Below are 26,631 nucleotides of genomic sequence, written 5' to 3' on the forward strand. Positions count from 1 at the left end.
ATAATGTGTGTTCGACTGAATTCTCATGAAGTTCTCCTAAAATCTCATAAAGAGCTTGACCAATCATTATTCATTAAGCTCTGTGTGGACTTGAAAAACTAAAAATTAAGTTGCAGACAGTGCTATCAATACTTAAAAAGTTGAACATTTATTGTTTCCACTTCTCTTGATATGTCTCGGACTTGGTTTTGTTGAATAGCACATAGACCGCCAACGGAAATGAACAAAATACACCAATCAGAAAAGCAAAGACAGAAATTTGAGTAATAACTTAATTTTACTCGAGTGGTGGTGGTGGTTCATTCATCGAGCGTTTGCTACTTGGGTTTAGGGCTGGTTTGACATGGCAGTTCGAGTGCTGGACCTGGACTGATGATGAGGCTACCTGTAACGACAGACCATGTCCCATCCCATCTACTACCAGTCTACCACAAGCCAAAACGACAGGTACTGTCTACTGTACATCCCTAACCGGCCAGCACTGAGAACGTTCTGCACTTCTGCTCATGCGCCAAAAACCAGCCCGTGCTATAGAAATGAGGGCTAGTTTGGGAGCCCAATTCTCGGTAGGAAAAAATTGGGCATTTCCCCTTGGCTAAAACCCACCGTGGAAATGGGCCCCGTGAATTTTTTCGGCTCGTTTGGAACGCGCTCACCCGGGCCAGCGCTCTCCCGACCCGGCGCACAGTTGGACAGTTGGTGGCAGAGCGGACGACAACGCACGCGCGCCTCTTCCTCCTCCTCCCCGCCGCCGCCGCCGCCGCCGCGCGCGCCTTTGCGTGCCCCATACCGTCTCCTCCAACACGCTCCCCTCGTTGGCATCAATTTCCCATCCCACCTGTCCACCGTCGCCCGCCGCTATCTCGCACCCGAACCCAGCGCCTCCCTCGTCGCCGCCGGCGCGCCGCCATGGTGTCGCAGCACGGCATCCTCCTCGCAGTTAACATCATCTCCGACCATTTCGGTCCTATCGTATCCGTAAGCCCGCTTCCATCCCCTCCTTCTCCCCTCCCCGCCGTTCCTCGCACGCTCTCCCTAACACTCGCCAGCCCAATCCTTTCTTCCACAGAAAGTGTGTGGCTGCCTTCTGCGCCACGGCGCGCTGTCGTTGCAGGATATCGTCCGCCGCCTCGAACTCTCGCCCGGGCAGGTGAAGAACTCCCTCCTCATTCTCATTCAGCACAACTGCGTTCAGGCCTACACAAGCCCCAGAGGCAAGCCTCTCTGCGAACCTTGCTTATAGCATCTGATTTAGTGCGCTATCAGAATTTGATGCCACTATTGGGCGGCTTGCAGGGGCTGGCGATAGGACAGTGACGCTCTACCTGGCCATCTTCGACAATGTTCTGCACCGGCTGCGCTTCTCAAAGTTCCTTTCCGTCGTCCGTGTGGATATTCCTGAGGTAGTTTGTATAAGTTTGGTTGCAATCATTTTGTTTATGCTGTTATATTTGAAGGGCCTATTTGGATACATGGGGACAACAATTAGCTCATATTTTTTTGATACCAATTAGAAAGACTAAACATAGGCAAAATCTGAGCTAATAAGAGCTAGTGATGGCTAGTTGGTGGTTAGAGTCCATTAGTCCTTATTAGGCTATAACTACCTCCTGTTTATTCTAATTTCACAAGATGGGCTAATTTTTAGGGATCCAAAGGGCAGACCCAGTGTCGGAGGCTTCAATATGAGTGTGGTCTAGAGAAGGGATAAACCGAGACAGGCCTTCTCCGCGCAAATGCAGAGAGGCTGTTTCCAACCCGCGACCTAGTGCCTCAGTGAGATAACTCTCACCACTGCATCAGCCTGCCCTTCAGCTCTATGATCCAAACAGACCCTAAAATCGAAACTGGTGTAATCAGTTGTGACAGTTTTTCTCTAATTGCTGAAGTCAGTATGGAGTAAAAGGTAGGTAGATGTGGTGGTTTGATAGATGCATCTTCACCTTGCTTAATGTTCCAGAGTAGTGGTATGGGCCAATGGAGTTTCTTAGTGCTACACTGAAGATTGTCAGGTCAAGCTAGAATGTGCACCATTAGTCAGATCTGGTGCCTTGGGTAGTTTGCACAATTGCACTTGACATTGTCAATAACATTGACACATTCATATTAGAGGGAGCTGTTCTAAACTTCTAACTGGGTAGTTTGCATTCGACATTGTCCTGTTATAGTGTTATGGCCTGCTTAGGGGGCTGTGCTGTATTAGAGGATTGAGAGTCTTCGAGGGTGAATATTTTTTTAACAGAACACTTGAGAATGGCATATGCTCGATGGCACCCAAAGACAACGCTGAGGGGCACATTATGATCTAGATCTATTAAAATATTATTATTTAAAAAATCACAACCTAGATATGGAAACCCAATCTAACTAACAACCTATGTAAACTAATGTTGCTGCATCGTCCCTCCTGCTGATCTGGCCTGACATGTCCCTACTCGTAAAGGTTGAGTATGTTCAAGATATTGTGTCTTGTTTGCATCCTAAACTTGTGAGTTATAATAAGTGTTAGAAAGCATTTTGTTCACCAATATTGATCATATATGGTCTAATTAATCAGTTAACCTTGGAGTTAGAAAGTGCAACCTGTGATGCCTATCCTAAATGTTCGATTTAATTGGTTATGCTCTTTTGTGATTTGCTAACTACAGTATCAATTATTGGTTTGTGACAGTTGATAAGACTATAATAGAATTAAGAGACATGGTTATAACTCTTAACATCAACTTCTCTTTAGTCAATGCACTACTTGAACCACTGAAATTGTCATTCATTTCATTTTATTCTTTGTAAAAAAGAAGCACTTGTTGTAACTTTAGGTCCCAACATATTTAGTCATAGTTAGCTTTTTGATGATGTTTTGCAACTCACAGTCAGAAGTTCTTCTCGAAGGATTACTTCAGAATGGTAGGCTAACATTTGAGCAACTTGTGGAGCGAACAATATTTAAAGTATCAGAAGGTTGGTATTTTTGTTGATGTGGTTATATGACCATTCTTTGCTCTTTTTTATGATAATGTTTGCTTTCTTTGTTGCATAAACTTTCGCCTTTTAGCCATAACATTTTCAACGTTATCCTTCCCATTAATGGCTCTGTAAATGTTTCAGACAGCCCCTTACCAACAAGGGAAGAAGTACGAATGAACTTCAACAAACTTGTCTATGCGCATTATGTGGAACGTTGCCCAAAACCAGAACCTTTTTTTGATCCTCTTGCGGTTGAACAACCTACATCCACAAGGAAACGGGCTCCTAAAGTACGCCACTTTCGTTCCTTATTCACCATTATGGATATTACTCTGTACTTTTTAGAATTTGATCATATTCTATTTCACAGTCCTTTTGTTTCACAGTAATATTCTATTTCTTGGTGTGTGTTGTTTTATTACCTTAATAGAGAGAGCATTTGATAGGGACTTGCAAGGTGAGATATAATGGAATGTCTTAGATTTAGTGCCTTAATTTTTGTGAGTTTGGACTTGTATTGTGTAGGGATTGAAAAAAATGACTAGCCTACTCACAGCCTAAAGCTAATTCATTTGAAGCAAATTTGCGATCAGTGGTTGAAGAATGGTAGGGCAGGGATGGAAAGAAATAGCACACTGTTTCTCCCTCATGATAATGAATTGCACATCTTGTTTTGGTTCTGTGCTGTTGATGAATATGTACCTTGCCCTTACATTTTTCATGTTTAACTGGTTTGTAGTCTTTGTTGTAACCTCATGTCAAGGTCTTGATCTTGTTATATGTTATAAAAATATACATGTTGGTTGTCTGGGTGAACTGACAAATTTATCTTTGAGACAGACTGTTGAGGCGGTTCTTTCACTTGAGCAGAAAGTTGTCTGTACTGCAGCTCTATCTGACGCTGAAAGATTTTCTGAGATACCATACTTCATGGACGGGTCATCGAGTGCAAAAGATGGCCATCATGCTGTTGCTGGTAATAAGGTATTATGCGTTGTTCAGTTATGATCATCATGTTGCAACACGGTGGTGTCATGCTATTGCGATAGTAAAGTGTAAATGCTGATCCTGTTTCTGCTTTCCTATTGTTATTAAAGTAGAAAAGGCAAACATGGTGTTCTAGCTTTCTAGGTTATTTGCTAATGAAAACTATGATTGTTTGATCAACAAATTGGAACTGCATGGTCTAGGTGATACATAGACCAAAATTAGTGCTGGACCTGTTTTTTGGCTTAAATTTGCTCCAGATAACACATTTGAGTTTGATATAGATCCAGATGAGCATAGTTTTTGTTATCCAAACTACTTTCTTATTTTGAGCTTAAACTTTTCCTACATAAATATTGTGGTGTAGATTTACTTATTTAGTCCTACTGAGGATCATGTAGTCCTCATTAGAATCCACCAAACTATGGACATGTCTTTTCCCCCCCTTTTTGAGTTGCAATATTTCTTATTTTCTGAGATAATAGCCATGCGCCATCATTGTGGTTCACCGTGTTTGGGACTAGATGTTTTCCTTTTTTGTTAGAATTTATATTGTATTTGCCTTTGTATGGGAGCTTTAAAACATGAATCATTAGCTTTCATTCTATTTTGGTACACTTTGAAAATATGTATCAGATGTGTTACTTTGTTCATCTCCTAATTATCTTATCATTTTCCCAGCGAAAACATGAAACCTTAGAAGTTGATGAAGATGATTCGATAATTGCAGAAAGTGAAGTACTTTGGCGGATAAATTTTGAGAGATTCATATTTTGTTTAAAGAAGAAGGTGTGCTTATGTACTAGCACTACTTTATAGCATATATGTAGGTGCATGTATTCATGTTCTTTCACCCATCCATTTGTGCTTCCATTTGCATGTCTGCAGATGGGACTTCTTGAAGCAGGATCCTAGCATAGCTAGATTCAATTGCAAACCAATTCATTCTACTTTGTCTTTTCTTATGAACTAAATATTCTATTTTACCCAAAGCTGAGGTGTCGCTTAGGCGATAAGGCGGCCCGGGGTCGTAAGGCGTCCTTCTCGCCATAGCGAGTTAGAGAGGAAGTGGGCTTAACCTAATTTTAATGGGCTAGTTGGGCTGATTTGTAGGCTGTCTGGGCTGGCTGCGCTAGTCTCTCTTTTTTTCTTTATCTTTTCCCCTTCTCTATTAATATTTTTGTCCTAAATACTTTCTCAAATGTCAACATTTTTTTCTATTTTTAAATCTCTACCATATTAATTTATTAATTATATATAATTAAAGCACATGTTTTCCTGGTTTCCACGGTTCCACAGTCGTTGTGGGTCACCCTTCTCACTTTATACAAAAATAAGGTTAAATCATGCACAAATGGGGGTTTGAACCTTGGTTGTTGTACTTGCACCATAGTTATTATGTTATTTTTTAAAATCTTCTTAACAGCTCCACTCCAAAATAATAAAACTGTTAGCTTCACATTTTTGTATATATGTATATTTATTTCTATGTACATGCATTGGTTTTTTTAACTAATCTGGATGCTTTTGAGAGAAGCATGATCTGGAACTTCCTACTGCTTAGTCTTTCTTCCTCTACTGAAGTTTTGTGCAGAACGAAAGAAAGCAAAGATGAGGCTCGGAACACTTGCTATATGGGAAGCATTTTTTGAGGCCAATGTAACAAACAACGACAACAAGACTGGTAATACCCACTATCAATATCTCAAAATTTCTCATTACTAGATCCTCAAAGTATCAGCGTTAAACAATATAAGAAACAGAGGCTAGTAAGACCGTGTCCAGCGGTTTACCCATAGTTTACCCAAAATACTGTTTTTGCACTGTAGACTGCATCGTTCGCAGAGTGGAGTTTTAATATGGGTATGAGGATGAGTAAGCTGGTGGAGATAGTCTAAGTGTTTTAGGAAGCCATTTTTAGATAAAAAACATTATATTTATTTTAGCTTACAAACCCTTAATGTGACGTGGAGCTATAGGTTGGAACCCTGCCAAAAATGGACCCCTAGTTAAAATATTCATATGAATTTATTAAAGGATTATGAAATTTACTGTTTTATACTCAACCACAATGTGAAAATTGTTCATTAAGCAGATAATTTTGAACCTATTAGTCTACAAGGGTCTTCTCTGAACCAGATACTTGGAGTATGCCATGCGTTTCATCTGCTTCAAAATACTTGAGCACCTGCCTGATATGTAAAAGATCAAGGAGGCAGAAAGTCTTGTTAACAATGGTATTTGACCATTACTAGTGACATAAGAGGCCATTCAACATCTTTAACATCATTAATAGGAGAGTCGAAGGATTCATAAAAATCATAAATAACTACATTGTTATTCTCTTCGCTAGACAACTGTTCTGAAATGTGGAATCCCAATAAACTGGTAATTGGTAAACCATCTAGAAACTAAGGAACTAGTTGTTAGTTCTACGCTGGTATATGGCCTTTGTTAAAGTTGCATTGTTTCATCTTCTGAGCCACTAACCCTAAATCTTAGCATCCTGGAACATGGGATGCCCACGTTCTGTATTGTGGGAACCTTGCCCTGAAACGAGGAAAGTTGGAATTTATGTCATCCCAAACGCCGTTGGACTGTCAATTTGCATCCACTGGGACAATGGAATGGTGCAAAGAAACCGTTGCAGACAACTTCCTCTTCTTCACTGACACATATCTTGAGTCTAGACTGCGCCACCGCCTAGCCGACGAGGTCGTCCAGGCTGCATTGTTGCTCTCAGTAGGTGCATACGTTGTGGATTTGTGGCAGAGGCAGGCGAAGTTGATAGCTCTAGAGATTAAATGGAGCATGAGCTACCCCATTTTCAAGTGTCGTTGACGCAAGATGGTGGCCAGAGGTGTGACTTAAGGTGGCACCTGCACTCTGTTGTGGCGGAGAAACAGCGAGAGGAAGAAGAGATGGTTGTGGGCAAGGCATGCATGTGCTGGAATAGAGGAGATTAGGGTAAAGAATCTGTGGTGGGTGGGTGGTTTGTGAGTGGGCTTAATGGACAACGAAATAGAAACACAGACACAGACCTATCACTTCTTCCATTTTCTTTCCTTAACTTTTGATTGAATCAACACATTGCTCACCAATTGCTATGTAAGATACAAATATGAATTTGTGTTCTGTGGTGGATCTTGCATAATGTGGAACATGTTCTTTGTCCCAGGAACATAGTTAGATATATTTGGTGAAGGAAGGAGAGTTTGTGTAATGCGTGGGATGTATTGCATTGAGCCTCTGGGGTGAATATATAGAAGTACATGGCTTGCAGATAAGGTTATCTCGAGATTACAATCAATCCAATCAAAAGCAGTACCAGCAGAATGGCAGAGGTTCTGTTGCTGGTTTCACTTATGTATGTGACACCTCAGACCTCACTGAAAGATGGATTTAGGCCCTGTTCTAAACCTCTAGAGCTAATTGTTAGTCAGCTAATAAGTTGTTAGCTGGTTTTAGCTGGGTTGGAGCAGCTAACAACTAAAAGCTATTTGAGAGGCATAGCTAATAATTGGTTGGTTCATTAACTGACCTGTTTTAACCTCTTAGCTAATTTTAGCTTCTAACTTTTAGTTTTAGAGGTTTGGAACATAGCCTTAGTTAAAGTAGCTTTAAAGAGAAATCTACATAAATGATTTTTTGGGGTTTCCAAACAAAATGTTTTGACTTTTGAAAGGTACTAATGGTCAACTAGTCGGTTGCCCGTGCGTTGCGACGGCTCACAATAATACCCACGTAAACTATCCACCAAAAAGATCTCAAAATTTTTTATTGATTGTCTCCGCTCTCCGCATAATATTTTTTTGATTTGACCAATTGATGTTTTTGTTTACTCCATCCAATATGTCTTGGCACAAGACACGACCAACGAAGGGAACGTTAGAAGAGAGTTCACAACGACTGACTGAACGAACATAGATTATAGAATGACATAATTCCACCACACAGAGACCAAATAAGAGGAAGTTTGTGAGCTCAAATTTCTAAAATAAGTCATATAAACTCAAACATATAAAAAGATAGATCAAAATATGGAGTGGTTGCTAAAGTCAGACATCAATAAAAATTGGATGCACTCCATACAAATTATTGCTGCTCCATCCAATTCAACAACCTTAAACACCATTGAGTCCATTGCGCCAATGTGGTTTCAAAAATGACCTAATGCATGCAAGAGCCAATAACACAAGGGACGAGCACCCTGTGGTAGTGCCCGCATGAATCTCCAAATCCTAACACATATTTTGCAGGATCCATGAGCCATCATCAGAAGAACACAAACCATGTGCAAACAATAAATAAAGTATGAACATACCTAAATTATGTTCAGTCCTTAGCACAACAAAAAACTAACACCCAAAACAACAGAGGAACAACACAATATTTTTTGCAATGATAGAAGGATGAGTGACAGTACATAGAAGTGGTAGAAGCATACCAAGTCAACGCCGTGGTAAGGGAAATGCCATGTAGACAGGCGATGTCGAGCCATCGAACGGGTACCATAGGCAGCAAATCAGGGACCCCTATCCCTCGCCTCCCCCACTTCTAAGGTTTCGTAGAGCAGGAAGGGAAGGAAAGAGGCGTACATACCTGTTCGTTGCCGGAGAAGGACACGACGAAGACCTGGGCATCTAGATGCGACATAGGTAGTATACCGCTAGATACATATAGGGAGAGAGCACGCAAGCGGAGAAAGAAGCCCAGCCGGAGCAACTCCAAACCTAGAGGCACCCGCACCAGGCATCAGTCCGAGAAGGACGAGATAATACGAGTGCCTTCCCAGCCCTGGACCCGCCAAGGCGACACAACACCACCACTAACTCCGTAGCATATGCCGACTGCTGCCGCGCTACATGCCTTGGTTGTCCAATATCTTATACCTGGACTCCTCATCGCTAAGATAACCTAAGCGTGGTAGGCGCCACCGTGTCCTCCTCAACACCACGCACGGAGAAAGGCCAGGAGTAAGATCGACTCGCCCCGTACTCGCGTCGACAAGCGCCGGTCGCCCCGCGACTGCGACTGTGGGCGGGGGCAGCAGGTTGGGGAGGAAGAACAACACGAAGGTTGGGAAGACGAATGGGACATCTGACGACGGCGAAAACGATGATGTGCGCATGCTGTGAAACGTCCTCATGGGCGTGCAATAACCACTGCGCGGGTCGGTGTCGGGGCTGGTCTCGGACGAATAACGGGGAGGAGGCGCCTGCTCCCACGCCCTCTGCCAAGAATGGGGTGGCGCAGTGGCGGAGGCATGAGGCATGACCCATTTAATAGTGCCTGGGCCCAGCCCGTCACGAGCGTCGTGCCATGCTTGGGCCGTAGCCTCGGCCCGATACGATTATATATTTTTTATTTTACAAAAAATCGTATATACATATGTATAATTAATATTCAATATTAAAAACAATTGAGCATTATGTTCTACTGGTTAGACGACTTCACCCAGTGTCTCACGCCCTTCTTCCATCAGGCCGTGGGTTTAAACCCCACCTCCTGCACCGCTTTTTAACATTTTAAGCTGATTTAACCAAATGGGCCGACGGGTTAACGAGTCGGCCCGGCACGGTCAGCAGGCCGGCGTGCTGTGCCTAGGCCGGAGCTGCGGCCGGTGGGCCTAGCGGGCCCATGCAGAGTTGCGCGGAGGGGACATATGAGTTAATTTGAAATAGACGTGAGGGGTTATTTGTAAAAAGATGACGCAGAATGACCGTTGAAACTGGTGCTTTATAAAATAGACGTGAGGGGTTATTTGTTTTTGAAGGAAATGTTGTAGTAATGAATTCTTGATTTTTTGCAGTGACATCACCAATAGATGGAATTTTGGAAAGAGTAGGACAAAAGGAAGGAGGCATGTCAATGACTTTGGATCACATAACAAGTGTGTTGAATGATTTAGAGTGCACTTCTACCGCTAATAACCCAGAAGAATTCACATTCGGTAAGGACCTATACTGCTATGCATAAGTTTGGTAGATCCATTTGCTATAACTAATTTTTTGTACATAAACTGGAGATGGCTGTTACATCACACTATGCAGAAATTGTCTGGTTATCAACTTTAGTCTGGTTGACTGATTTAAATCCTACTTGATGGAAGCATTAATTGATCAATTTTGTATCATTATTTGGTACAAATAACCGTAAGTCTGCTTGCAAAATTAACTAGCTTGTGATGTTGTTGGTCCTGATCCTTGTGGTTATGACTGAGCAGTTAACATGTTGCTTCCTTTGTTTATATATATATATATTGTTTAGGACAAGCTAATCAGTTGTGACCCTCTTTGTAGATTTGAATAAATTGGTTGAGACATGTCGAAACGATGAGGTACATGAATGCTTTAGGGCCTGTTTGGTTCGTGGCTAACTGCGCCACACTTTGCCTAAGGTTAGGCGTTCGAATTGAAGAACTAACCTTAGGCAGAAAAGTTAGGCAAAGTGTGGCAAGTTAGGCAGTGAACCAAACAAGCCCTTACTGTTTCATCCTTCATTATTTAGGGTTACATATACTCCCTCTGTTCCAAAATGTAAGGGGTTTTATTCTGTCCTAAGTCAAACTTTTCTTAACAACCAAGTTTATAAAACTCGGCTGAGCTCAATCAGGGCCTTGACCGAGAAAGATCACGAAAGCTGAATTGATTTAAATAGAAAATCTTAAAAAACTATTGGCTTATCCACATTAGACAAAATGAACTAAAGAAGAATTTATACTTTAAGTATCTTAGTATAAATACTAAGAAAAAACAGAAAGAAGGATTGATTTGCGGCAATAGATGTCTTTCACATACAACTAGAAAAAAATTAATTGTGCTTTGAGCCCTCCCAACCCCTACACGAGGATCCGCCCCTCATAGGCCAGTACATCTCGTGTGCGCACAAACATGGAAGTAAGCGAGTGACCTCTTTTAATCTTGGCCTGAAATTTCGCTCTCACTTGGATTCGAACTCAGGACGAGTGCTACTCAGACCACCTAACCAACTCGGTTAGAGCCCCTTTCGCCAAACTATAAAAAATGCATCAACATCTACAACACTAAATTAGTTTAATCATGTCCACCATGAAATGTCTTGATAGTTTATTTATTTGGTATTGCAGATATTAAATAGGGGTTTCTGTAAACTTGGTCAAACTAAAGAAGTTATAGGAAAAACTAAAACTCCTTAAATTTTGCAATGGAGGGAGCTTCCTTTAATCAGATCTATATTGGTTGCTCTTCTTTGTGCATTGTAGATAGAGTCTCTTGTGAAAAAGAAACATGGGCAAGAAGCTTATACAATCTTTAGGTTATTGCTGAAACAAGGCTCTCCAGTTGAGACGGATGAAGTAAGGAATCATCTATGACGAGGATTTTTTTTCACTTTTATGTGTTATTATCAGTTGCACTTTAATACTTTTTGCATCAATTATATTTTATCTTCTTTATATGACAGTGTTTTTTTTACAAAATATTTATTAAATGACACAGTTTCCTGTTGCAAACATCATTGTGTAATGCTGGATTTTCATCACAATTTTCAGATTACTGACAGGACAATTCTAGACAAGCAGGTTGTTCATGAAACTCTATACAAGCTTTGGAAAGATGAATACATAGATTCAGAGGTTTGTTGCATAGACCGAACACAACATTTCTTCCTTAGACAAGCTTTCTACTTCATCTTCTTAAGATTTTGTCCCTTTACATTGGAGTCGCTGCATCAAAATATTTTCTATGGAAGTGTCATGTACGGGCGCTCGTACGCCAGGCAGCGTCGCGCCCATGATAGGCGCCGCGCACAGGAGCGCGCAGATCGCCAGGAGCGCGATCTGGGAGGGCGCGCAGATCGCCAGGAGCGCGATCTGGGAGATCCGCAGGAGCATATGGAAAGTAGTGGCTAGGAAGGAAAATAGGAGAATGGAAAGAAGGAAGGAAAGGAGGAATTGATTAGTGATTGATTAGTGTTACTATGTTTAAGCTTGCCTAAAATAAAGGAGCGATTGGCTCCAGGACAGCAGGCCGATGGCTATATATGCGGCACAGGGAGACAGGAATAAAGGCAGCAAAGAAGTTATCTCTTCTCCACCTCTCTCTACCAACTAAGCCTACGGCTGTGGGGGATAACCACACCGGAGAAGACGACGAACCGCGGCTACGACCTTCGTAGCCGAGGGCCCCCTGCTCTAGACGCCCAGGCCCTTGACAACCTGGTATCATGAGTCAGGCGATCTTCGTCCTCTCGATCCCACACCTCCGATCAGTCCCTCGACGTCACCCAACCACCACCCAACCCTCCACCCTCACCGCCGTTGGCCTCCTCTATTATGAGCACCAAAACCATCGACGATCTGGCTGCGATGATTGAGAAGCTCACGGGCACGATCGCTGTCCTCCAAAATGACGTCGAGTCGTTGAAGAAGGACAAGGCGCCTTCCTCCTCGCCATCCGGCAGCGGCGGCCACGACGGCCAGCACCACATCGATCGACCACCAAGGTTCCAAAAGATCGACTTCCCGCGTTTTGACGGCAAGACGGACCCCATGCTCTTCGTCAATCGCTGCGAGTCCTACTTTCATCAGCAGCGGATCATGGAGGAGAAGGTTTGGATGGCTTCTTACCACCTCGAGGGCATGGCCCAGTCGTGGTACCTCCAGCTACAGACGGATGAGGGGACTCCGCGCTGGCACCGCTTCAAGGACATCCTCCAGTTGCGCTTCGGGCCTCCCCTACGCTCGGCGCCGCTGTTCGAACTCGCTGAGTGTAGGCGGACGGGCACCGTGGAGGAGTACCAGAACCGCTTCCAGGAGCTACTACCGCGCGTCGGACCACTGGAGGAACGCCAACGCGTGCAACTCTTCACGGGCGGGCTGCTGCCACCGCTCAGCCATGCGGTGCGCATCCACAACCCCCAGTCGCTCGCGGCGGCTATGAGCCTCGCGCGGCAAGTGGAACTGATGGAACTCGACAGGGCGCCAGCCCAGACCAGGCCACCCGCGCGCGGCGTCCTGCCTCCTCCGCCGCGACCGGCGGCTATGGCGCTTCCGGCGCCCCACGTGCCTTTGACGCTCCCGGCACCACTGGCGGGCGCGGCTTCGGGCCGTGGCGAGGGCAGAAGGCTCAGCATTGAGGAGATGGCCGAACGCCGTCGCCTCGAATTATGTTTCAATTGCAATGACAAGTATTCCAGGGGTCACAACAGGTTCTGCAAGCGCATCTTCTTCGTCGAAGGCGTCGAGATCATGGACGAAGACGGCACCGACCACCCCGACGACCCCGATGCTGAGGCGCCGTGCTTCTCGTTGCAGGCCGTCTCGGGCTGCCCCGTGGCCGACACCATGCAGGTGGCCGTCATGCTAGGGGCCACCTCGCTCGTCGCCCTCCTCGACTCGGGCAGCACGCACAATTTCATATCTGAGGCAGCGGCGCGGCTTTTCGGCCTTCCCCAGCAACAACGCACGCGCCTATCGGCCATGGTGGCCAACGACGAGCGCATCACTTGCGTCGGCGTCATCCGCAAAGCGCCCCTCACCGTCGGCGGCGACGCATTCTCGGCCGATCTCTTCATCATGCCGTTGGCCGGGTACGACGTCGTCCTCGGCACTCGCTGGTTGGGCGTGCTGGGGCCCATCGTGTGGGATCTCGCGTGCCAGCGCATGTCGTTCCAGCACCACGACCGTACGGTATGCTGGACCGGCGTGCCCACGTCCTCGGCTCCGGTGCTGGGCGCCATCACCGCGACCGAGCCTCTTCTCGCGGCTCTTCTGGACACCTTCGCGACCGTCTTCGCAGAGCCGGCCGGTCTGCCCCCGTTGCGCGCCCATGACCACCGCATCATCCTCAAGCAGGGCGCGCAGCCGGTGGCGGTCCGGCCCTACCGGTACCCGGCGGCGCACAAAGACGAGCTGGAACGCCAGTGCGCCGCCATGATCGAGCAGGGGATCGTCCGTCACAGCGATTCACCGTTCTCGTCGCCTGTCCTCCTCATGAAGAAGCCCGACGGGTCGTGGCGGTTCTGCGTCGACTACCGCGCGCTAAACGCGGTCACCATCAAGGACGCCTTCCCGATCCCGGTGGTCGACGAGCTGCTGGACGAGCTTCATGGTGCCCGGTTCTTCTCCAAGCTGGACCTGCGTTCCGGGTACCATCAGGTGCGCATGAGGCCGGAGGACGTGCACAAAACGACATTTCGTACACACGACGGCCTGTACGAGTTCCTGGTGATGGCGTTCGGGCTTTGCAACGCACCAGCGACATTCCAGGCGCTCATGAACGATGTACTCCGTCCCTTCTTGCGCCGGTTTGTCCTTGTTTTCTTTGATGATATCTTGATATATAGCAAGAATTGGGAGGAGCACCTACACCACCTCAGGATGGTCCTCGAGGAACTGCAACGCCACCAACTCTTCGTCAAGCGCTCCAAATGCGCCTTCGGAGCCCCGTCCGTCGCCTACCTTGGTCATGTGATCTCGGCGGCGGGCGTGGCCATGGACCCGGCAAAGGTGCAGGCCATCTTCGACTGGCCGGTGCCGCGCTCGGCTCGGGCGGTGCGCGGGTTTCTTGGCCTGGCGGGCTACTACCGCAAGTTTTTGCCCAACTACGGCACGGTCGCCACACCGCTCACGACCCTCCTCAAAAAAGACGGCTTCGCCTAGGATGACAAGGCAGCAGCGGCTTTCGGCGCCCTCAAGGCCGCCGTCACCTCGGCACCGGTCCTCACCATGCCTAACTTCACAAAAACCTTTGTGGTTGAGTGTGATGCGTCGTCACACGGGTTTGGCGCCGTGCTCACCCAAGAGGGACACCCGGTGGCATTCTTCAGCCGCCCCATCGCTCCTCGTCACCAGGCGTTGGCAGCCTACGAGCGCGAGCTCATCAGCTTAGTCCAGGCGGTCCGGCACTGGCGGCCGTACCTCTGGGGGCGGTGCTTTGTCGTCAAGACGGACCACTATAGCCTCAAATACCTCCTCCACCAGCGCCTCTCCACGATCCCGCAACACCATTGGGTCGGGAAGTTGTTGGGCTTTACTTTCACTGTGGAGTACAGGTCGGGCGCCACGAACGTCGTTGCGGATGCTCTTTCCCGTCGCGACACGGAGGAGAGCGTGCTGCTGGCGATCTCCGCGCCCCGCTTCGACTTCATCGCGCGCCTTTGTCAGGCCCAGGCCATGGACTCGGCTCTAGCAGCCATCCATGAAGGAGTCGGCGCCGGCACCCGCGATGCACCGTGGGCGGTGGCTGACGGCATGGTCACCTACGACGGGCGCCTGTACATTCCCCCGGCGTCGCCCCTGCTGCAAGAGATCGTGGCCGCCGTGCATGACGATGGGCATGAGGGCGTCCACCGCACCCTTCACCGCCTGCGCCGGGACTTCCACTTCCCCAACATGAGACACCTGGTGCAGGACTTCGTGCGGGCGTGTACGACGTGCCAGCGGTTCAAGTTGGAACAACTACATCTAGCTGGCTTGCTGCAGCCGTTGCCGGTGCCCTCGGCGGTCTGGGCGGACATTGCGATGGACTTCGTTGAAGCGCTACCCCAGGTGCACGGCAAGACGGTCATCCTCTCCGTCGTCGACCGCTTCAGCAAATACTGCCATTTCATCCCCCTAGCGCACCCGTACACGGCGGAGTCTGTGGCACAGGCTTTCTTCACCGACATCGTCCGCCTCCACGGGATACCGCAATCCATCGTCTCCGACCGCGACCCGCTGTTCACCTCGTCGTTCTGGAGCGAGCTGATGCGCCTCATGGGCACCAAGCTCCTCATGTCGTCGGCGTTCCACCCGCAGATGGATGGCCAGACGGAGGCAGCCAACCGTGTCATCGTCATGTACCTACGCTGCCTCATGGGGGATCGTCCTCGCCAGTGGCTTCGCTGGCTCCCCTGGGCGGAGTACATCTACAACACGGCCTACCAGTCGTCCCTCCGCGACACCCCGTTCCGGGTGGTCTACGGTCGTGATCCGCCCTCCATCCGCTCCTACGAGCCCGGCGACACAAGGATGGCGGCGGTGGCACAAGAAATGGAAGCGCGGGAAGCCTTTCTGGCTGACGTCCGCTTCCGTCTCGAGTAGGCTCAGGCGGTCCAAAAGCTGCAGCACGATAAGCACCACCGGGAGGTCACATATGAGGTTGGGGACTGGGCATTCCTTCGCCTTCGCCAACGTGTGGCGGCGTCCCTGTCGCGAACCATCACTGGGAAGCTCAAGCCTCGCTACGTGGGACCCTACCGCGTCACCGAGCTCATCAATGACGTGGTTGTTCAGCTAGAATTGCCGCCCGACGCGCGCCTGCACGACATGTTTCATGTCGGCGTGCTCCGGAAGTACGTGGGCTCGCCACCCACCACACCGCCGGCTCTGCCGCCTCTGCTCAATGGTGCGGTAGTACCTGAGCCTACAAGAATAGCGGGGGCTCGCTTGTCGCGTGGCGTGCGGCAAGTCCTCGTTCACTGGAGCGGCGAACCAGCTTCATCAGCCACCTGGGAGGAGTTCGACGACTTCCGCGCCCGATTCCCAGCCTTCCAACTCGAGGACGAGCTGGTCTTCGACGAGGGGAGAGATGTCATGTACGGGCGCTCGTACGCCAGGCAGCGTCGCGCCCGTGACAGGCGCCGCGCACAGGAGCGCGATCTGGGAGATCCGCAGGAGCATATGGAAAGTAGTGGTTAGGAAGGAAAATAGGAGAATGGAAAGTAGAAGGAAGGAAAGGAGGAATTGATTAGTGTTACTATGTTTAAGCTTGCCTAAAATAAAGGAGCGATTGGCTCCAGGACAGCAGGCGATGGCTATATATGCGACACAGGGAGACAGGAATAAAGGCAGCAAAGAAGTTATCTCTTCTCCACCTCTCTCTATCAACTAAGCCTACGGCTGTGGGGGATAACCACGCCGGAGAAGACGACGAACCGCGCTACGACCTTCGTAGCCGAGGGCCCCCTGCTCTAGACGCCCAGGCCCTTGACAGGAAGACTAACAATGTACTTATTGCAACGTCTTCAGTCTCTATCCCACTTTAATGTGGTGAAACAGGTTAATTGGCAAGTCATTTTACAGCACGAGTCTGGACAGTGCTGAAACCTTTTCTTAGAGTTAGCAGCCCCTGGATCTTTGCTTATGTTTGTTGTGGACAAATATTGTGAAATAGAATGAGTGGGTTGGAGTGAAGGAAAATATGATTATCTACTTTGGGTGTTCTTTACATTCCTGAACCGGACAAATGACATTATCATCCTTAGAAATTTGTTATGATATGTGTAATTCAGGGAGTTTAGTTCCCTATAGGCACATTCACCTCGTAACTACACCCTCTCTTGTGCATCATAGTGTTTGCTACACCTTGTACCTTCTCATTAAGAATTTAAATTTCAAAATGTATTGGGAGAGATAACAGATCCCACTTGACATTGCACATGACAGTTGCATAATGCATGTTTTTAGCATGTATGTGCCAGAGGGGGTGGGGGCACTTGCATTTCTGTCACTCGTATGGTAGGATGGAGGAGGCTGTGTTAGCCAAAAGATGGCTAGAGATCGAAGGACACAAGGAAACACTGATTTTTCAGTGCCAGAAGGGGTAGAAAATGCCCCAAGCTAGGTTCAAACAAACAAGTGTTGAAGTGTATGAGTCCCATGGACTAGTGATTGCTTTTTCATGTTCATGAGGCTCACTTCAATGTGCCTTAAAACCATAAACTCCTTAACCTACACAAAGACTTGCATGGTAAGTTGTTTACACCCCTGATTGATAGCTTTGTCTTCCGCCCTAAAGTTCCACAATAGCATAGTTGGAATTGATTGCGTTATGCCAACACTTATATTTAGATAATTAATGAGCTAAGTGTAAACAATTAATGGAAAGTGGGGTTTATCACTGTTTTTAAGCTTTTGTTTCCTCTTAATTGTTAGCAGAAACAGGTTCAGACGCACATGCCATTAGGCCTTGTGGCGCATGGAGATAGATATGATCCCATCAATCAGGGATAGAGATAGATAGGATCCCATCAATCAGGGATAGAGATAGATAGGATCCCATCAATCAGGGAGATCTCATGCGTCACTGTTTCTTTAAACCTGAGATCTCCTCTCTCTCTCTCTATACCTATATATATGTACCTCCTATCAATCAATCAACTATCCTGAATCATATTGCTTTCATTAATGATTTACTAGTAGATTGCAAATTAAATATTTTTTCTGCAATATGCCAAGTTTACCATCGATTTTTCTTCAGCAATAATGCTAAATAGGGATGCAATTGTGGCAACTTCAGTTTTTTATTTTTCTGGAGCAAAATTCAGAATGTTTCAACCAGCAATTGACCACTCTGTTCTTGGATCCAGCACTGATCAGTGAAATTGTTACACTTATTACTTATATTTAGTAGAGTATTGCAGCGACTTAAGTATTTGTAAGCATATTGTTCCATACTTCAAATAGACAAACAAGAGACTTCTTCTTCTGACAGTAAGTCATCATGTTGCAGAGAGTCCCTTCAACATCAGCAACAGGAACAGGAAGCGCTCAGTTCTTTGTTTGGAGAGTAAAAAATATTTATAGGGAACACTTCATGGACAATCTTTACCATGCTGCTTTAAACTTGCGCCAGATGGTCAATTATATGGCTGAACTACTACTTGAGGTTAGTTATTTAACCCGAGAACTGCATGTTTAAATCCAATCCCACTTTATAAGCTGATCAACAGAGATCAAAATTTTAATTAGAAAATGTACTTGGGGATTACTTGGCTAGTCTGAATGTTGTTTGATTACATGATCAAGTCAACCCACTATTCTGAAAATTAAAAGTTAATGATTCTTATTTGTGTTATCTAATTCTGTGGGTAGGTGGATTTTATTTTTCTTTCTAATGCTGTTCTATCCCCAGATTTGCATAAATCCAAACTTCTCTTTGATACTGAAAAATTAGTTTTGGACTCTTTGTATTTGACCATTTCACCATTTGCAAGTAGTGATTATGCGGCAGACTGCAAAGCAGGAAGATGTGCACTTTATGTATCGGTTTATGATAGTTTGGAATTAATATTTCCTTCCATATAGGCACCAATGGTTCTTGTCCAGCCAATAATGTATTGGCTGAAAGTAACAGCTGGGTTCAACCTTATTCCACTTGGTAGTAGTGTCATTCAAAACTCAGACATGGCATGGAATAACAATCTGCAGATTTGCCAATATGTTACTACTGTTTTTGGTCAGCAAAATTAATGATTCCATCTTCTTTTACCGGCAAACCGTTCAATTTTTACCCTGCAGTGTCTTAATTCCATCTTCCGAGTGTTTTGTCTATAACACAATGAGTTAATTTTAGATATTGAGACATGTACTTGAAAATAATATTCATGTATATCTTATACATCGTTTTAAAACCATGTATTTCAGGGTTCAAAGGATGAAATCAAGCTTCGGAACAGAAAAAACATTTTGATCCTAGCTCTCACTAGACATGATGAATCCCTTATGTTGTTCCATGATTTTTGAGAATACTGGAACAGGATCTGGTATGTCATATTTACATATATGGATGTAAAGTTAGATGACTGAGAATAAAGTAGCTTAACTTTTTGCAGATCTTTATTTATGTGTTATCTGTTGTGATGTTTTTCGTTTTTCATCATTTGTTGGTGCCAGATACAGATACAATGGATACTAGTAACTTGCGCGCATCCGTGCCCGCGTAGAAAAACAATTGATAATATAAGTGATAAAAATGTTTTATCTTTATAAGCAAGCAATTTGTATAGATATAGTGAGTTTTTTAATTCTTTTTCCTCTTCTAATAGAACTATGGAACTGATCTATGTAGTGTACAATGTTTACTTTTTTTTAATATGTGTATCCACCTTACTGATAGCCACAACCAAGCCTCTGTTGCATTACATGCAGCAGCTTCTTGTTGATTTGTCATTGTATTGCTCCAAATTATATACTGCAGAAGGGACATCTGTTCATTATGTCCATGCATTTCTTTTTTTCTTTTCTCCCCATTAATATTTATTGGTAGCATAGTTTCTATATGGTTCATTTGTCAGCAATATAGTTTATTCTTGAGAACAATATGACTCTTTTTACCTTAGGTCTTGTTTGGGAGCAAGGGTAATGAAGGGGATTGAGGGGGCCAAAATCCCATAAGGGGTTGTTCGTTTAGACATATGATTCCATGTGGATTCAATGGTATTGAGTCGGTTTAAATCCGTAACAAGTCAAAATCTATCTCAATCTCACCCAATCCACATGGAACGAAAACAACCGAACAAGCCCTAAGGGATTTTGGTCCCCTCAATCCCCTCTATTACCCTTGCTCTCAAACAAATCCTTAGGCCCCGTTTGTTTCGCTTCATTTTGAGGAATTGAAATCTAACTAATGGAGTAGACTATTTTTTTAGATTGTGACATTCCATAACTTTCCAAAGTTTATATATAAGCCTATCTCAAATTCATGAGGTGGGAGATGAAAATTGATTCTATAGATTTACATGCTACTTTTCTAATGTACAACTCATAACATACTCTTTTACTTGCTTCTCTATAACATAAATATAGTGTATAACTATCTTTCGTTTATGATTTAAGATAATATACAAATATATTACATATACAAATATATTAACTTAATTAGTTTTGTCTAAATTATAATTATTAAAATGAAATTCAATTACAACGAAACAAACGGGGCCTTAGAGTATTTGCCTGTAGTTATTAAAACCTGCTTTCTCATCATGTTCCTGAAGTACCATGTGGTTGCTGCAGGTTATAAATTTCTGGTCTTTGGAGAAACCAAAGCATGGTGATTTTTCTTTGGAATTGTGAGAGTTTGCTTATCGTACATCATTCTTTGTTGAAATTTTATAACTGAATATATATCTCATCTAACATGTTCTTTTTGTTTCCCATGCCTCAAGGTCAAAGCTTCGTACCTATGATGTTGTTGAGGGAGTTGCTCGTCAACTTGAATTGGACCATGCATGAAAATTCGGCTTACATCCCACAATTGCTAATCTCAGCAACCTAAACCACAGCCTGTCAAGTATCGAACAGTGGAGCATCTGTTGGACATGCTCATCCTTTACAATCAGATTAACCTTTTTTGTTTCTTTTGGTCAATATGAGCATGATTTCCGTGTAACAAAATGTGTTGGACTTCCTGAACTTTAACAAAGATTATTACATTCAGTTAAAACATCGTTTCCCCCAGTTTATATGTAACATCAGAATAGATGTTCTTTGTGGTTAAATGTCATTGTGCGCCAAGTCATGCATCTGGTATGCTTGTCTGTTGCTGTTAACGCCTCGTAGGTTGTCTGGACGACTTCATTTGGAACACATGCCAACAGGCAAACAAGAGGGGCATATTTATATTGCAGTTTAGAGTAACAGACATGATATCCTACTATTTCTTTGTACCATCTCTAGAGACCATCTCTAGAGGGAGTAATCGATAGATTCAGATTTTGAATTACCATCGGATCAGACTTCTCCACACATCACTTTTTTTTCTATGCCATTAGTGATATTTTTGGGCGTTCAGCTCTAGATGGATGAAACGTTAAAAATGTCTGTGAGCCCGTCTCTTCACATTGATCCAATATTGATATTGTCTCTTAACTACATTAATGATCTAAGAGTTTAGAGTTGTATCATGCAGTCTCTTAACTATCTCTTATATTTAGAAAACCGTTCCATAGGCTTTAGGTTGTACATTTTACTTGCGCTGTGAATCCGCATTCTCTAGTACCATTAGATGCCTAGTTTTGGTTCTAGATTGATTTGCTAATTTCAAGTGGTACTCATGATTTGGTGGTTCACCTGGATCATCGCTAGGACATCAAGCTAGTGATCTATAAAGTCTGATTTATTAATCTTTTGTGGTTCTTGGTTAATTGCGTAATTAGTGAGCTGGTTCTTGGTTCATGAAACCAACCCTACTTGCCTACTTCATCAGAAGTTTCGCCTTCACCATTTTTTAGCCTTTGACAAAGTATCCAGCTCGAACATGTGTAGTAGCTAGGAAGGAAAATTCTTGTGCCAGTCGTTAACACACGTATTCATGAACGAATCCTTTTATTCAAAACGGAACCTGCAGTCATTTTGTCTGAGGAACTGCAGGATGCAGGTTCAGGTTACAGTAGGGCCTTGCATTGCAGGCTGTAGTTTAGAGTTGTACAGCAGTGGTGCACGCAGAGCGCAAGCACCAGAGTGCTACCAGACTACCAGAGTGAGGTCAAAATACGATGACCCAGGAACGAACTAACGTACGAAAGAATGGTAGCCGATCAGAGAACGCAACAAACCAATCAACAAAATTGTTAACCCGGCGCAACGCAGCAACACCTCGGAAAACGCCGCTGCGGCGAGGTGTCAATGGGCAGCAAGCAGATCACTTGGCCTTGTGCTTGGGGAGCGTGAGCGCCACGGCCGGCGCGCGGAACCCCATCAAGTGCTGCTGCTGCTGCTGCTGCTTGGGCGAGGAGCGCCTGCACGCCGGGGTCGGGGTCGCGAGCCTGCTGGCGCCCGTCGGGGTGGGGCAGCCCATGTAGTGCAGGCCGGGCGACAGCCTGATCCTGGGGCTGGGGCGCGGCGACGGGATGGGCAGGCGCGGCGACGGCGCCACCGCCGCCACCCTCGGCGACAGGTTCACCTGCTCCAGGGCCATGCTCTGCACGTCGGCCGGGTAGTTCTGGAGGCAGCCGATGCGCGCGCCCGTGGGCGTCGACCACTTGAACGACGGCCGCCTGCCCATCGCCGTCTTCGGCGGCTCCGCGTCCGCGGCCGTGCCCGTGCCCTCCTTCACGATGTCCACCGCGGGCAGCTCCGGCACGGGTCGTGGCTCCTCTTCTGTCGCCACTGGGGCTGCCTCCTCTGCTGCCTGCTGCTTCTCTTCTGTACCCGCCGCCGGCTTCTTGAACGACGGGAACTCGTCGTCGTCCACCGAGCATCGCTGAAAACACATACACGAGAACCGTCTTGTCGTCAGACAACAAGCCCCCCCCATCTCCTTTATTCGGCAGTCAATCACAGGGACAGACAGACGACGGATCCATTGCGTTGCGTACCTTGACGTTGGCGAGGTCGACGTTGTTGTCCTCGAGGAAGGCGATGAACTCCCTGAAGTTCTCCTCGGTCGGGAGGTAGTGGCCGCTGTAGGGCCATATCGCCCTGAGGACGCCCTCCTTGGCGACCAGCCTCCCGGCGGCCGAGGTGGCGGCCCCGGACAGGAAGCTCGAGTGCTGGAACTTGCCCTTGCGCTTCTGCCCCACGTACAGCGACCTGCTGGTGCTCAGCACGAAGATCCACTTGGACTCCTCGTTCGTGCTCACCGGGTCCCCGCTCTGCCTGTACACGAGCCGCCCTTCCTCCACGACGACTTCGTACGCCGCCCTCTCGTTCTGCTCGAGATGGAACAACAATGGAGATCAGCATATATATAGCTAGAGACGAGCAAGTCTGCGGAACGAAAGGTTATTTCAAGGGCACCGGCCACGTACTGGTCCGAGGTACATGATGAGCTGCGAGTTGAGCTTGCTCCGTGGACACTTGTGGTGATGCAAGTCCCTGCCGTTGCCGACGTCCAGCCAGTAGAAGAAGGGCTCGCAGCTGGAGCTGGCGGACCAGATGTCGTAGTAGAGATGCAGGTTGTGGCCGTAGCGGTGGCGCGGGTCAATCTGAGACGAGGAAAAGAAGAAACAGAGGATGAGACGATTGTAGTTGCTACCAAATCCAAGAAAGACGAACGAGGGCGCTTGATGAAATGCTTACAGCTTCGAGCCAGTGCTGGAGCGCGAGCTTCTGCGCCTTGTCGTCCTTGGAGAGCCCCTTGCCGACCTTGGCGATCCTCTTGCCGGCCCTGGACCAGCGGGACGCGGCGGTCTCCTGCTTGTCCTCGTCGAAGAAGGAGATGGACTTGATGTTGAGGTACACCGAGTCGACCGTCTTCCACCACAGCTCCTCGGCGATGATGGCGCCGTCGGCGAGGCTGCGGCGCGTGCGCAGGCCCTTGTACATCTTCTGCAGCGTGGTGGCCGCCTGGTCCAGCTCCACGCGGGGGCGAGGGGAGATGTACTCGATCATGGCCTGCGCCTGCGGGGACACGGAGACCACGCGCCGGGGGCTCTCCTGCTGCTGCAGCGCCAGGGCGCCCGGGCGCGCTCCGTTGATGCCGCCCCGGCTGTCGTCCGCCTCCCAGTTCTTGAAGCTGAGCGAGCGCTCCAGGCCGCCGTGCGCCATCTTGGTGGGCTTCGGCTTGGGGCTCTGGCTGCAGGAGCCGCAGGACGCCCTGGGTGACCTCAGCAGCGACGACACGGCGGCATCCCGAGGGCTCTGCGGCTTCGGGGAGAGAAGGTGGTTGCGCTCTGTGTTGAGCAGCCCCAGACTCATCTCCCGGGTCCCTCCCTGCACCTGCAGAGACGGTTCTGCCGTCGCCGGAGAGACAGCAGTTGGTCGCTGGAAGAGTAGGGGACGGCGCTGCGGCTGCGATGAGGAGGAGCTAAAGCTGCTGGGGTTGCTGCTTTGGAGGTTCAGGTTCAAGCGTTCAGCCTCGTGTGGTTCTCCCAGCGCGGATGGGGGCGCCTATATATGGCATGAGCTAGCTAGGCGCGTCTACGGTGGAGCAGAGGAGTACGAGTCCAAGTTGTGCGTTGCAGAGGGGGCGGAAGGAACGGAAGAAGACGACGACGGAGACCGAGCGACCGGTCGTTGCCGGGGCCGGTGGAAGGGAGGAGGAGGGATGGACGACGAGTCGACGAAGGGTCCGCGTCCCTGCCTGCCTGGTTTCGCACGTCAGCCCGCCCGTCTCCCGCTTCGGCGCTTCCCCGGGTCAGCCCGGAGGATCCAAACGGGGATGCTAAGCAATAAAATAGAACCTAGCCGGAGGGAAGAAAGATAAGGGAGTAACTTTGTGCACACTGGTACTCAGTTCAAAAATGAACGTGACTAATATTTAAGAACGTAGGTACTACAATACTAGTGACTTTGATGACACACCAATCATATTTAATGATGTCTATTGGATAAGATTATGTGATCATATCTCTGTCTGCTTTGCCTATATAAATATGTCTCCGTGTACCCTGTACGATACGTCACATAATAGATCTGTTTTCCCGTGTTTTTTTCTCCTCCATGTTAGGAGAGTTTTTTCCACGTTAAACTTTGTGTCCCCTTTTTCCGACCATTCTTAAAAAATAAATTTAAAATGAAAGTAAAACTTTCACATAAAAAATTAAAAATTAAATTGTACACCAATTAGTTGGTATACCTTGTTTAAATGAGATGTTTATTTAAATATAATATCGCTCCTTTATATAACACAAACAAGTGTGTTCTAGTGGTAAGTCACAAGGATGTGCTTGCGCGAACCTAGGTTTGAATCCTAGTGGCTGTCTATTTTTTTCGATATTTCCGCGCTGCAGCTGAGGTGGGTAGGCTCACCGTGCTCGATCGTGATGAGTGCGGGGATGACACACGAAGAAATTCTCACATTATAATAGTAAAGATATGCTCCATATATCATATATTAAACTTCAAATATTATACTTTATCTTAGCTAAAAACAAAAAATGTACGAGTTGGAAATGAGATGTGCCTTTTTCATAGCTCGCTTGATCATTCGTCCATTTTCGGCTAGTGAGATGGTACTATTCGGAAGCGCTATATTGCATGTGGCTCGTCATCCTTTAGCTAGCAAGGTGGTACTATCCGGAAGCGTTACGATGCATGCGACTTTGTGTCGTGTGGGGCTTGTGTGTTTTTCACGGGCCATCTCGAAGGTAACGACACATGACGTACCATGGAACCGTGAAAACTGGTCCTTTATAAGATTAGATAGATATGTTTGGACTGTGGGTTAGATTAGAAAGAAGTGTAAGGATTTTTTTTAAAAAAAACAAATGACGGTAGAAATCATAAAAAATTGTGCTTTATAGCATGAGAGAAGAGACTTATATTTTCCTGTCACTTTTTTTTCTAACCCTCCTTGTTGTTTGTTGCGCTATTCTCTAATAATAGAAGTTGAAACAACCAATTACAATAGTAAATCGATGAATTTCCGACGCCCAAACCGTCCGAAATTAGGTCTAAACCATCGAAAAATAAACTATTTCTGACTGCTTTCGTCTTATGTTTGATGGTAGTTATATGTTGGTCGTAACTCATCGAAAATAGGTCTATTTTTGATGGCCACAAGAGACCGTCGTCCGTTACAACCGCTAACTGCCGTAACTGCAAGTGAGTTTGGATTCGTCAAAAAACTAGTGTCCCATCATTGTATACATGACCAGCTACAGCCTAAGACATATTTACGGTTACTGTCTTTGTTAAGGGAGTATTTGGTTTTTAAGAACTAATTTTTAGTCCATACATTTTTATTTCATTTTAGTCTCTAAAAATAAAAACTAGAATATTATTTTAATTTCTATATTTAACAATTTAGAGACTAAAATAGATAGAGTAAAAATTAGTCCCTACAAAACTCCCGCTAAGCAATGACGTTTTAGACAAAGGCGTGGACATATGCGCCCTCTTGAGCAACTTGTCCGATTTTTTACTGGGTTTACATATATATATATATACGTACATTGTAGCACATGTATATCATTCTCTGCTTCTCGGTAGACCTACTACTACTTAAAAAAAGTCTCCAACCTGGAGGTTGGACTTTTCTTTGGTTCGTAGACTTA

At 46.3% G+C, this 26,631-nt stretch overlaps 2 protein-coding genes across 3 annotated transcripts; one reads left to right on the top strand and one right to left on the bottom strand.

The window, feature by feature from the left end:
- Nucleotides 1-630: 630 nt before the first annotated feature.
- Nucleotides 631-21,235, top strand: LOC103651514 (uncharacterized). Of its 2 annotated transcripts, none has more exons than XM_008677156.2 (16): nt 631-978; nt 1,070-1,214; nt 1,297-1,403; nt 2,871-2,958; nt 3,106-3,254; nt 3,805-3,948; nt 4,633-4,740; nt 5,536-5,635; nt 9,764-9,904; nt 10,254-10,291; nt 11,195-11,287; nt 11,483-11,566; nt 18,426-18,581; nt 19,340-19,458; nt 20,708-20,763; nt 20,860-21,235. In XM_008677156.2, the coding sequence occupies exons 1-14, from the start codon at nt 910-912 to the stop codon at nt 19,436-19,438; spliced, it is 1,521 nt and encodes a 506-aa protein (XP_008675378.1). In that variant the 5' UTR covers nt 631-909; the 3' UTR covers nt 19,439-19,458; nt 20,708-20,763; nt 20,860-21,235. The 2 variants fall into 2 exon arrangements, with proteins under 2 accessions (XP_008675378.1, XP_035822384.1); XM_035966491.1 differs by having other exon boundaries at nt 665-978; nt 20,708-20,744.
- Nucleotides 21,236-22,002: 767 nt separating this feature from the next.
- LOC100279877 (putative calmodulin-binding family protein) lies at nt 22,003-24,662 on the bottom strand. Its single transcript, NM_001152830.1, is given in 4 exon segments — nt 22,003-22,895; nt 23,011-23,343; nt 23,443-23,619; nt 23,714-24,662. Coding segments are annotated over 4 exon segments (1,689 nt in total). The 5' UTR covers nt 24,332-24,662; the 3' UTR covers nt 22,003-22,334.
- Nucleotides 24,663-26,631: the final 1,969 nt, after the last annotated feature.

The sequence above is a fragment of the Zea mays genome, chromosome 3, assembly GCF_902167145.1.
Source record: "Zea mays cultivar B73 chromosome 3, Zm-B73-REFERENCE-NAM-5.0, whole genome shotgun sequence".
NCBI classification, from domain to species: Eukaryota; Viridiplantae; Streptophyta; class Magnoliopsida; order Poales; family Poaceae; genus Zea; species Zea mays.

Coding starts and splice junctions, on each gene's coding strand:
- LOC103651514 (XM_008677156.2), top strand. CDS start 910: ATGGTGTCGCAGCACGGCATCCTCCTCGCAGTTAACATCATCTCCGAC. Junction 2,959..3,105: donor AATATTTAAAGTATCAGAAG/GTTGGTATTTTT, acceptor TAAATGTTTCAG/ACAGCCCCTTACCAACAAGG. Junction 10,292..11,194: donor AGACATGTCGAAACGATGAG/GTACATGAATGC, acceptor TGTGCATTGTAG/ATAGAGTCTCTTGTGAAAAA.